Here is a 12,791-nt window from a genome sequence, read left to right as displayed (position 1 = left end):
AGAACAATTTAGGAAGAAGCAAAAGGGAAATATTGACAAATTACTCTTTTAATTAATGTCTTTAATTAACTTCCTTAAGATTCATTTCATTTTTTTTTAAGATTCATTTATTTTGGAATAAAGTAGTTTTTTTTTTTTAAAACACAAGAAAATAAGTAAGAAACCGCTTATTTTCCTTAAAAAAACATTTTCCATCAAAAACATTCTCCTTGGTACTGAACACACTTATCTAAATGGGTTTTCTGACGGATATAAATGTTTGTATTTTCAATTCTATTAGTGACACAATAGTGTGAGAGCACAGAGCAGTCTGAGGATGAACAACGTTGCATAATTGATTGCAACTCCTGTTGCGCATTTGTCATAACACAAACTCTGCCTTGGAGATATGCCTCAGCATTTATTTCAGTATAACAGAGTAGCCAGAAATGCAGTCTGATTTCAATAGGTAACAGAGGACTATTGTGCTAACTTAGATACTTTATGCAAAACAATGCTACAGGAAAAACGACAGAGCGAAAGCCAAAAAGAACAAATCTCCAATCTGGGACACAAAGTGAGGCTTTCTATTAGAACAAGTCTTACAGGACATTTACAAATTCACATAGCTCTCTTATGGACATTCAACTGCCAGAGCTACCCAACTAAAAGCAGGAGTGCGTGAAAATGACGAAGAAAAGAGCACGCGAATAATCTAATGCCGAAAAGAATGTCAAAAGTCAACCCTGATACGGTTTGCTGGAAAATAACCAGATACAAACAACAGTAAGTAGGTTAGCTCAGAGTTCAAGTAGAGGTTTCCCAGGACTATGTTGGTTGATCACACCTCAGGTATCTCCTTGACCAAAATCTAGAAAATATCTTCAAAAGAAATTGGGCAATGGTAAAGAACCAAAATTGATAGCATCATCTTCATCGACTAGAGCGTTGATAAAAGATAGGACCAGACTGCATGAAAGAATTCATTTTGATCAGAAAAGAGATACAAAGGGCCCGTTAAGTAGCATGTATGTTATAGTCAACAAAATATCAGCGACGAATAGAAGGCTTCTAAATGTCGCGCACACTATTTTATACTTCTAAATATGCCCACCATTTGTATAGCAGGGGATAATCAAAACTTTTTTCTTAAGATGACATCTATCCCTTCCATACTTGACAGGGTTTTGCCAACAGAGAACATCATCAAGCGCTTTTTGCTATTGAAACCATGTCCGAAACAACAATGTCGTATATTCTGTTCAGAAATTTGATGCAAAATCTGCAAGCATGAATTAGCACTTCACTTGCATAGTTTACCATACCAATGACCTCATGGCGACTTCATACTTTGCTTCATAAAAAGATCCAGAAATGCATCCGAATCAAAGAGCTTTTGTGGCTGGGATTTCAACTCTACAAGTAACTTTAATTACGAGCAAGATGTTCCTACATTCTCAGAATGAGTTCTTAGTCGAACAAATAAATATGAAGCCTGAATATTTTCTTCCTTATCTCTCTCTCTCTCTCTGATATAACTTTTAACCCCCTATTTTTTTTTCGACTAGTTGTACCTGCAACTGAATTCATTCATGTATAGAACAAGTAGGTATCCAGTGTACGGTCATAACCACCTAATCCTTTAAAGCATATAGTTATGGATCTCTTACCACCCCCCAATATGTCCATAATATTTCAATACTCCATACATAAGGATTATCTAACACTATCTCTAATATGCTAAGAATCTTCTATTCTACTAAGCACTAGACTTCTGGTTGTTATCGCCTATACAAATTTTCAAATTTCATTGTTTTTATCTTTTGCAAGACCCGCCTGGATTCTGAGTATTCCAAATCTTTTGAGATAACTGCATTTTATGCGATTTTAGGTCAGCTTTTTCCTCTTTTAACACCTTCAATCATCATGTTTTCACATATAAGATATGCATCTGGAGGTCTACGTAACATACGGTAAGAACATCTCGACGTTCTCTCATTTTATCCTCTACTTGCACCTTCTTACGGATGTGATCATTTGTGATCTAATCTGATATTGTATGATCTGACATCCATCTTGACATTCACATCTACGTGACACTCATCTTGGGGATATGTTGGGCTTCAGAGGCTCTAGGATTTCTAGAATATGGGTGCACCACTAAAAAAATGGAAAAAAAGGTATTTACTGGGAATTGATCTCTAGTCCTAAAGGTAAATAACTCAACCTTCAACCAAGTGCATCATTTAGCCTTCTTGTTGCATGGGTGCCAACAGATAATATTATACCAAGTCTGGAAAATATATGCATAAAATACCTAGTTTTACGGAGAGACCATGGGTTCATGTGCCCCAAATTTAACATATAAATGCGCCCCTGCTCATACACCATTGCTGGCCCTTTTTTTTTTTTAAAAAAACTGGTAAAGTTGTATCCCTCAGCATTAAGGACATGTTGGAGATCTCCAAAAAGTAGTACTTACAAGGAACCTAAAAGATCTACTAACTGTTCAGCTTCTTCTATACAATGTTCTTTACACCACAAAATAAAGTGTAGCAATGCAGCTTCCTTTAACTTTCTGGATGTTGTTAACTTTGTCTTCAAAGCATCTGCCATTCCTCTCCATTCAAATTTTCCACCAGATTCAACGCCATTGTTGACTTATAATTGTTCTATACAACTTATCTTTAACTTTGGTCGGTATCTTCCTACCGCATTACTCTTGTGGCACTCCTCCATTTCAACCACTCTACTTTAATCCTATGCTTAGCATCTTTATCAATCATTCCATTCTCCTAGAATATTGAGCCTAAATATCTAAATTATATACAATTAGGTATCCAATCTCACCTAAACTTCACTCTTATTTCGTTGACTAAACTTGCAGTGCATGTATTTTATATTACTTCTACTTATTCTAAATCCCTCACTCCCTAAAGCGCTTATCCAGAGCTCAAACTTTGATTAAAACCCTGACTAGTTTCATCGATGAAACAATATCGTCGGTAAGGGCATGAATCATAGTACCTCATCCTGTATGTTAGTGGTTAGCTCATCCACAACAAGGGAAAATAGGTAAGGGCTTAGCACAGAGCCCTAGTGCAAACCCACGGTAGTGAGGAATTCCTTCGTCTCTCTTACCACTATTCTTACACTTGTAACAACTTCGTACATATCCTTTATGACATTTATATATTTGATATAAATTGTTTTCCTTTTCAACACCCACCAAAGGACACTTTTTGACGCTCTATCATATGGTTTCTCTAAGTCATAGATATCATGTGTAGGTCCTTTCCTACCTATAAATTCCATCAATCTTCTTCGTAAAAATATAGCCTCTTAAAGACCTACTAGGCGTAAAGCTAAATGGGTTTTCTGTCACCCTTGTAGTGGACCTAAGTCCCACTCTATTATTTATTTGCATAGTTTCATTATATGGATCATAAATTTAATGCCCCGATAGTTGGCACAACTTTTAATACCTCATTTGTTCTTGTACATGGGAACCAAAGTGCTCTTCCTTCACCCAATTGGCATCTTTCTACTCATCAATGTAGCATTGAATGGCTTGGTAAGGCATTTTACTCTAGCCTCTCCCCGACACTTCCAGACCTCAATAGGGGCACCAGCTGATCCACAAGCTTTTTCAGCTTTCATTGCCTTTCATGGCGTCCTTTACTCCCTGGGTATAATTCTACGAGTGCAGTTAATGTTCTGGTCTAGCACGGAAGTACAAAGATCTACAAAGTTATTCTAGTGGCTAGAGTTGAACGATTGATCAATAGGCTTTCTATCTCTTTTTTATCTCACTGACTCCTGCCAAGACTTTTAAGACTCATCCTTAATGCACTTAACATGGTTCAAATCTTTACGCTTCTCTTTCAGCAGTCCTAGTTTATACATTTCTTTTTTTCCTTCTTGTGTCCCTAACTCTTGGTACAAGCCATCTAGAGCTTTCTCTCTAGCTTTGTTGGTTACCTGATTGGCTTCTCTCCTAGCTCTCTTGTATTCCTCAAATGCTTATCTTCCTTCTGTTCCTTCTGATTCTGGTAGCTTCCTCTGCTGCCCTCTCGCCTCTTGGTCTTAATAACTTTTTGCTCTTCCTCATTCCAGCACCACGAATCTTTTGGTCAAGGCCCTGCACCATTAAACACTCCTAGAACTTCACTTGCTACTTTCTTACTACTTTCTAAATGCCACTTGCCATTTCCTTCCATTGCATATATGTATGCCCCTTCTTTTCGTAACTTGTCCTAAAATACTTGGGTCGTGCAATTTATTACCCACCACCTAATTCTCAATCGTATATGTTCTCTCCATAGACCTGATACTCTTCCTCTCCACATCCAAGACCACTAATCTGTGGTGGGCGATTAGCAAACAATCAGACTAAATAATTACAAAGGCCAATAAAAATAATAAATTTAATAAAAAAATAATTAAAATAAAACTGTGGATTATACAACATTTCAGAGTATGTTTTCCTATTTCTTTGAACAGCCCGAAGCTAAGAGAATCTGGAACCATTTTTAAGCTAACATTTTACTCCAGGCCAATATCGAAGTTTTCAATATTATTCAGTCAGGTTAACTACGCATTTTTCATTTTGCACTTAATGGATGATTATGGCTTCTTAACTGAACATGTGACATCATCTTGTAACTCTTCCAAAAGTGGCTAGTCTACCTTTTTTTTTTTTTTCTAGCTACCTGAAGCTCTAATATACTTTTCAGCATCAATTTTCAAGTACTAACTTTTACAATCAAATTTACAAGCAAACACTTGCTTTCCTTTTTTCAGTAGCTCTTTAAGATAATGTTGATCACTTTAACTCATGAAGTGAATATTCAAGATTCCTTATCACAAAGAAGTATTCAAAATTCCATTTACCGTAGTGCAGATAGACAATTCTTGTCATCCGTTAGCTGCAATTTGGATCCAAAAACATCAAGCTTAACCACGGGAACTGGAATATATTGTACTAAGGCCAAAGATTTTTAATCTGGACCTAAATATACAATCATTACTGGACTTATTAGATAGTTAGATAGAGGCTCCACAAGCAGTGAAGAAACTTTGAGCAAGCTACAGCTGCCCAAGATGCACGATATTCTCATTGCATCGACTCTAAAGCTGATTCTGTAATCACTATTCTATTATTTCATACCAGTAATTATTAATGGTAAAAACTTCAAAAGAAACAGAAGGCCTAAAATGGAGAGTAAACAAGAACAGGGAGTCATATCACATATGCATTCCTTATCTTATTACAAGATAAAGAGCACATTTTACTTTTCAGAATCAAAAGAGACACCTATCAGACCTAAAAACTGTCTAGAATTCAAGTACTGAGGAGTGAATGTCAAAATCTCCATCATTGGACCGGAAAACTGATAGCAAAGTAGAATGCGTCCCTCCATTGGATATTCTATGTAGAAACAGCAATCAAGCTACGTATTAGCATATCTTGAGAGAAGATGTGGGTAAAAGGAGGAAAATAATAGGGTCAAGAGGTATAATAAAACCTGACAAGCACTAGCACGAAGAGGACCAAATAGAAACCGAGCTTGAATATCCGAATCTTCTTCTCAGACTCAATGAACCTAAAAACTTCAGTCACGTCAATAAGATGCTGCCGGCTTAAGAATCTGCAATGCAATAACACCTCTCTTAGTTAAGATTTAGCCAAAGCAATCTAAAGAAAGCATCTTTGAAGACGAGAAACATAAACTTTAAATTGTAAGATAGAACACTTTCTTTCAGTGTCATGTAAGCATGTAAACAAGACAAGCTGCATCATCACAGCAGGAGAAACACAAACGAATATTAATTGGCAAACCCACTATACTTCCGGTTCTTCTGAAGAAAGGACGACTTTCCATTAGGTTTGACCGACTGACAAAATAAAGCATTAGAAAATTAATTTTATTTTCATTAATAACCACACGATTCAAATGAGAATGAACCTTAGCACAAAGGTAGAATTACTGACCTGTTGCGTTAGAAGCATGACGTTAGAATCCTAGTGAATATTCTAGAACATATGTAAATATAATAGAATCTCTAATTGACTCCTATTTTAATTAGGTATTGATTTGTATTGATTTTGTTTCCTTTTTAGGACATGTAAAGCTATTTAAACCCCAATAGCTTGAGGGAATAATCAAGCTGAGTTCTCTCTCAAACTCTTCTTTCTCACACATGAAAACAGTCTCTTTGCATAAATACAAGAGGAAGGCTGCATACAGTATATGTCCACTCTTCCCTTATCCTTGCACCCATAAACCTCTATTTTGATCACAGGATTCAAATACCTCAGGTAGGTATTGGAATGAGACTCTTCGCCTTTTTCAGCTGAAGTTTCGTGAGCTCAAATCTACACTTTGCTATATATACTAACCTATTACTTGAAGGTAGTTAGATAGCAGTGTACCCATTTTTTTATCCTCCAGAATAACCTTAAAAATACATTGCAAACACATCAACAAATGGGTATTTTGTCTTGCCCCCAACACTTCAATACTCCTTGGCTTCTTCCCCATTCGATTTCCTTGCCTCTTTCTCCAGCCAACAGCGAACTCCTCCCCATTTCATTCACCGGCAAGATCTTTCTCTGTATTTCTTTCCCTGGCTAACTACAAAATCGGTAATCTCTTATGCGCTTTTGTTCTTCTCTGATGGGTTTACAAACACTTTCTTTGTTTTGCGAATCCCAGTTTGGTTTCACCCACCATTTCTGACCTCACCTCGGTTTCTATCGAAGAATTTTATTTATCATTTTTTCCAAAAGCAAAGAAAAACATCAAGAAAAAAAGAAAACAAATTCCCAAAACACCTTCCGTTCCAATCTTTACTCCCGGTTCTAGAGGAAAAGGAATTGCAGCAACATTCATTGCGGTTTTCATTATTTATGGCAATTGTTGTGAATTGAAGTTTTTGTTGAATGATGGAGGGAACAGTGGTAGTCTCGTGCAGAAAGAACGGAGAAGAGGGACAAGTGGACGAATTGGAAAGACAACTAGAGTTGGGTTTAGTTATTGAGAAGGAGAGACGAAAATACCCATTTGTTAATGAGTTTGCTATGTGTTTTTAAGGGTATTTTGGAGAATTAAAAAATGGGTACAATGCTAACTATCTACCTTCATGTAATAGGTTAATATATATACCCAACTCTTAAAAACACATTAACAGATGGGTATTTTTGTCTTTCCTTCTCAATAACAAAACCCAACTCTAGTTTTCTCTCCAACTGGTCCACTTTTCCCTCTTCTCCATTCTTTCTGCACCAGAATCCCACTGTTCCCTCCATCATTCAACAAAAACTTCAATTCACAACAATTGCCATAAATAAAGAGTTGAAAGAAACTGTCTGAGTTAACAGTGAAAGCCCCAATTATGAATGTTGCTGTAATTCTTTTTCCTCTAGAACCGGGAGTAAAGATTGGAATGGAAGGTGATTTACGAATTTGTTTTCTTTTTTTCTTAATATCTTTCTTTGCTTTTGGAAAAAATGATAAATAAAATTCTTCGATAGAAACCGAGGTCAGGTCAGAAATGATTGTCCCTGCCTGCATCTGATGGACAATTTGAAAGGAGAGAAATTCCATATGTTTTGAAAATGTAGAGAATGGGTTGCACAAGATTAAGCTAAACTTTATCTTGCTTTTGTGTTTTTGGTGCAATCAGATCTACTCAAATGATACTGTCTCTATGATTGATGTTTTAGATTCAATATAGAAATAGAACAGTAAGATTTAGTGGGTGTTTGGATTGGCTTATATTAAGTGCTTATTGGCTTTTAAGCTCTTTTCTACTTTTGTGGTGTTTGGGAAAGATAAAAAGTGCCTTTAAACACTCACTTTGAGGCCAAAAAAGTACAAAAATAAGCCAAAAGCCAAAAGTTGGGTATTCCCAACTTGTGACTTTTAGCTTTTAGCTTATAAGCTATTTTGAAAAAGCCAATTCAAACACCCTCTTAGAGTTTGTTGTAAATATGGTTTCAGTACTACTGCTACATTTGAAATATAAAAGATACAGTTACCAGTTTCAAAAAAAAAAAAAAAAAAAAAAAAAAAGGTGCATTAGTTGTTAAGAAAAACATTACGAATGAATTTTGTTACTTTTTTTAATTAGATATATCTTTTTGTTTTTTTTCCCTTCATTGCACCTTTTTTTATTCAACCCCACATTTAAGTTATGTTTTGCACTTAGAGACCTGGAGCTCTTTTTAGAGCTTTTCAATCTCAAAATGGACCACTTGCTTCTATAATGCTACACACTTAGCTAAAGTTCGTATTGACTCCAAAAGAAAATTGTAGGTATTTCAAGACAACTTTCCTGCTCGATTTTATATCTACCTTGCCCTTTTTTATCACCTTCAATCAATCCACATATTGTCACACCTACGAACCGATGAATATAGAGGCTTATGTAGTACCCTTTCACATTTTATCATCTATGTATGGGTTACTTGCACCTTCTATTTAATGTGGTGGTTTCTAATCTTGTCCAATCTTGTATGATCGTACATGTATCTTAACATCCGTATATCTACTATGCTTATCTTGTGGATATGTTGGGCGTCAGAGGGGCAACATTCAATTTTATCTAACATTGTTGATCACAACTACTCTAGACAACTTGCACTTCACTTAGTTAGAAAAATCTTCCTATCACATAGCACCTCATAGCATTTATTCATTTCAAGCATTCTATTTCTGAAAGTAACAGCCCCAGGCCATCCCTAAAGCGATGAATAGAATAAGATTGGTAGAATATCAAGTGAATATGGGTCTAGATTCATACACAAAAAAATTTAGTGTACTTGAAAGTTGAAAATAAGGAAAATCATATAGAATATTTTATAAGACACCTCATAATATTTGGCATGTAATTATAAAATATTTATTTACCTTATTAGTGTAAGGATGATTACCTACCATATTATACATAACCTAAACTCTATTTCCTATATAGAACAACTCTCATACGTTGTTAACCAAATGAGAAGCATTTCTACTTTCACATGGTATCAAAGCATTTACGATCTTGATAGTTGATAGAAACTCAAATAATTTCGTACGGACGAGCACTGTTGGCCAATGTGTGCCACATGTCGGCCAACGTTTTCTTCTTCTGTTCTTCCTTTTGGTGCCCGACAACGCTCATCTCGCTGGCAATTGGTGCCCCTATCTTCGGACGAGCGTTCAAGCGATGCTCCTCTCTCTAGGATCATTCAAGCACCATTTATCTCTCCATCGACTAGTGCTGATACTTTTAACGCAACCAACACCCTCCTCTAAACCTTGAATTCACTGTCACTGTTAAGCCAATTCAAGTTAAGTTGATAATAATCTAGAGATTTGCAACACCATTTCTCTTCTTGATGACTTCCCCAAGAAAGGAATTCCAGCACTGCTTTTCTTTTTGGTGATTGTGCACTATTTAGCGAGATTTCGATGTCAACTTTCTATTTTTCGAAATAAGCAAAAATCAAGTTGGTTTTCCCATTTTGAGTTTGAGGGGGCATGTTAGAATATCAAGAAAATATGGGTCTAGATTCATACACGACTCGATTCATTGTACTTGAATAAGGAAAATCATATGGAATATTTTATCAGACACCTTCGAATATTTTGTTGTTAATTACAGAATCTCTATGTACTTTATTAACATAGGGATTGATTACCTATGATATCATAGATAACCCAAGACTCTTATATATTTAATTAAGTCAATGACAAGCATTTCTATTTTCACAAGAGCAAAGCAGCACTAGTATGCAATGAGGTCGTATACTCATACAATACCAGTTGGCCACGTATGTTGACAAAACAAAATAGCAGAGCAGGTAATCAGAAGATTGACGAGCAGCGACATTTTTTAAGGTAAGCCATAAGTTTGTATCATGTCAAAATTTCTTCTCAACAGACAAACTCTAGAAAATTGTTTCTTCTCCTGTGCTGAGTAGTGTCAATTCACTTATTGTTGAAACTAAGCATGTGAGAGACAACAAACCTTTGTGAATTTCTTAGCATTCAAAACAGAGCATTGAAAATATAATCAGGTCATAAAAGGTGAAAGGTGAACAGGAGGTAGTATGTTTCCACTCTAACGGGGACAAGCAATCCTATTGAGGTTTATTTTCTGTTATTCCTTTTTCGGTAAGCTTTTATTTTGGTCTTAAAAGATAACAAGACATGACTTCCAAATACCCTTTTTCAACTTAACTTCAAACATTATTATTTTTCAAATATCAACTAATTCATGTCCACACGCCTGCTAAGAATGGGAAAACAGATTATTATGTACTCTTATATGGGCCAGACAGGTAAGAAGTAAGAACTCACCATTACCCTATAATCTTTTTTGATGAAGACCATTACCCAATACTCTTACGATACAACTCTATATTCGGGGCTATTGAGTAGCTTTTCTTTAATCCTTTTGCGGCAGGAAGTGCCTAACTTATAAGGAAATCCTAAACCAATTAGCATTACTCTCTCTCCCTCGATACTTTACTAACAGAAAAGCAGAAAATGTTCTTGATGGCTCTGATGGTACCTTATAGAATTATGTATACCTGACACCTATAAGCTCAAATATCACCTTGGTACTTACCATACTCCAAAACCTTTATAACACATTAGGCCTTAAAATGTGACAGTTCCAAATCAATTTGGATACATATTCCAATAAATACATTTTCCCCCATATTCCATCTCATTCCTCATAACTGACATATCACAACACAACCGTGATCAGAGATGTTTGCTAATTAATGGCTCGATTAGCTCCATATTACATTAATAACATCATAACTAATTCACTTTGACAAAAAAATAGTATTAAGCGAAATCCAGATGTCAGGAATGGAAGTAATCTCATTTATATGGAAACCTATGTTACTCGGATCCTCCAAAAATGTTGCTATACCCATGTCGGATCCTCCATAAATGCTTTAAGGACCCGACACGGGTGCAGCTGCCTTTTTGAAGGATCCAAGCAACATAAATGGAAACTACATAGCATGAATATCAACTTGATATATGATGTAAGAGACATAAATCTGAACAAGGAACTTACTTTCTGACATTATAGTAAGCAGGAGGAAGCATTAGCAAGAAGATAAACCAATGGCCTGTGATAAGGAATAGGAAGCAGAATACACCATGTAAAATATACTCTTTAAGGACCACAGAGTTGATACGAGATGAAGACTCGTAAGGGTTCATATAATCAGCTTCCAAATCTGTTAAACACACAATCTACAGGAAGCAAATAAAGAACTTCAGACACTTATCTTACTTCATAGAGAAAAAATAAAGAAGTTCAGGCAACAAGGAACAGAAAAATGAATTATGTGGACGAAAGAGCAATTTAGTACTCCCATACTTATCCCAATTTATGTGACACACTTTACTTTTTAATCAGTCCCAAAAAGAATGGCACATTTCTATAGTTAGTAGCAATTTAACTTTAAAATACCCATGTTACCCTTAATGAGAGGATTTCTAGCCACAAAAATATCTATAGCTTATTTTAGACCACAAGTAAATAGCTGATAAGGACTTGCATCACTACAAAACGATTTAGACAGAACAAAAGCAAAAAAAAACATTTGCCACAGACCCATAAAAGTATACAAAAACTGAAACTTCTAGTCATCAACTTAACACAAGTCCAGAAAGATTGTTTCAAGATTAGATGAGCATATTTAGTTTAAAGATTGTCAAAGCTAACTCCTAGAAATAACATAAAATAAACAAAAACAAAAAGTAACTATAACCCTGCACTAATCACTAGTAGTCTAGTACTACTTTATTATATACAGATAACCATTACGATTGCTCCGCAAATTCTGGAAAAAAAAATGGGTTTAAATACGAACTAACGAAAAAAAAACGTCCCAAAGAGAATAGTGCCATAAACCCATTTGTGAAATAAACATCGGATTATATTTCAAGTTATCTTCCAAAAAAGAAAAAGGGTTAATGGGGGTTTAGGAAAAAAGGGTACCTGATAGATGAGTAATGAGATGAGGGAAATGTTAATGGCTAAAAATATGAGCCAAAGAATGGGTTCCCAAGCCATTTGTTTTGCTTTCTTTTGGATCCCTTACATGCACAGGAAGAAAAAGCAAATCTGTAAAAGAGGATTTTGATGAATGGTGATTCTTTAGAAGAAAACCTCCCACATATATTTGAATTGGAAAGTGGGAAGCAGCTAAAATGATTCTGAAAATTTGTATGATGGGCTGTTGTCTTCTTGGGAGGAACAGCCCCTAGGCAAAAAAGAAGAAAAAGTGTTGTGGGGCTGAATTGGAAAGTTGATGGAAGAATAACAAGACGATTAATCGGACGATGAGAAGAAAAGGCTTTTTCTGAGCTTAAAAATGTGCTTTTAAAAAAATATATATATATATGTTTTCAAGATTTCGCAGTGTTCGCAGTTGGTGGAATTTAAATTTTAACATTTTGTTTTCTTTATTGATCTAAGGAAGGGCAAAGGGTCAAATTTGCTCTTAAAAATTGCAAAATGAAGCAGATTTGCTCTCCATTAATAGTTGGGGTGAAATATGTACTCTTCGACTCGTCCTTGCTAATATGAGCTCAATTTACTTTTATTTTCAAACAAAGGAAACTTAGTACCCGGTAATGTCACGCGTCCCTGTTACGCCTTGTAGTTTTATACATTTAGATTCGTCGTACGGTAGTTGTCTGAGCTTCGGACACCGGGACAGTTTCTGAGGATATATGAGGTTGGACATGCTTAACTTATGCTTATAAGGGTTTAAGTTCATGTTTGGT

At 35.6% G+C, this 12,791-nt stretch overlaps 1 protein-coding gene across 1 annotated transcript; it reads right to left on the bottom strand.

Annotated features, from left to right (window-relative positions):
• Positions 1-545: 545 nt before the first annotated feature.
• LOC132042381 (protein cornichon homolog 1-like) lies at positions 546-12,298 on the bottom strand. Its single transcript, XM_059432931.1, is given in 6 exon segments — positions 546-948; positions 5,306-5,388; positions 5,390-5,410; positions 5,508-5,630; positions 11,068-11,249; positions 12,001-12,298. Coding segments are annotated over 6 exon segments (513 nt in total). The 5' UTR covers positions 12,076-12,298; the 3' UTR covers positions 546-919.
• Positions 12,299-12,791: the final 493 nt, after the last annotated feature.

The sequence above is a fragment of the Lycium ferocissimum genome, unplaced genomic scaffold (genome assembly GCF_029784015.1).
Source record: "Lycium ferocissimum isolate CSIRO_LF1 unplaced genomic scaffold, AGI_CSIRO_Lferr_CH_V1 ctg14898, whole genome shotgun sequence".
Taxonomy (NCBI): Eukaryota; Viridiplantae; Streptophyta; class Magnoliopsida; order Solanales; family Solanaceae; genus Lycium; species Lycium ferocissimum.
The sequence above is the reverse complement of the archived record's forward strand: the minus strand, read 5'-3'. Positions and strand labels throughout refer to the sequence as shown.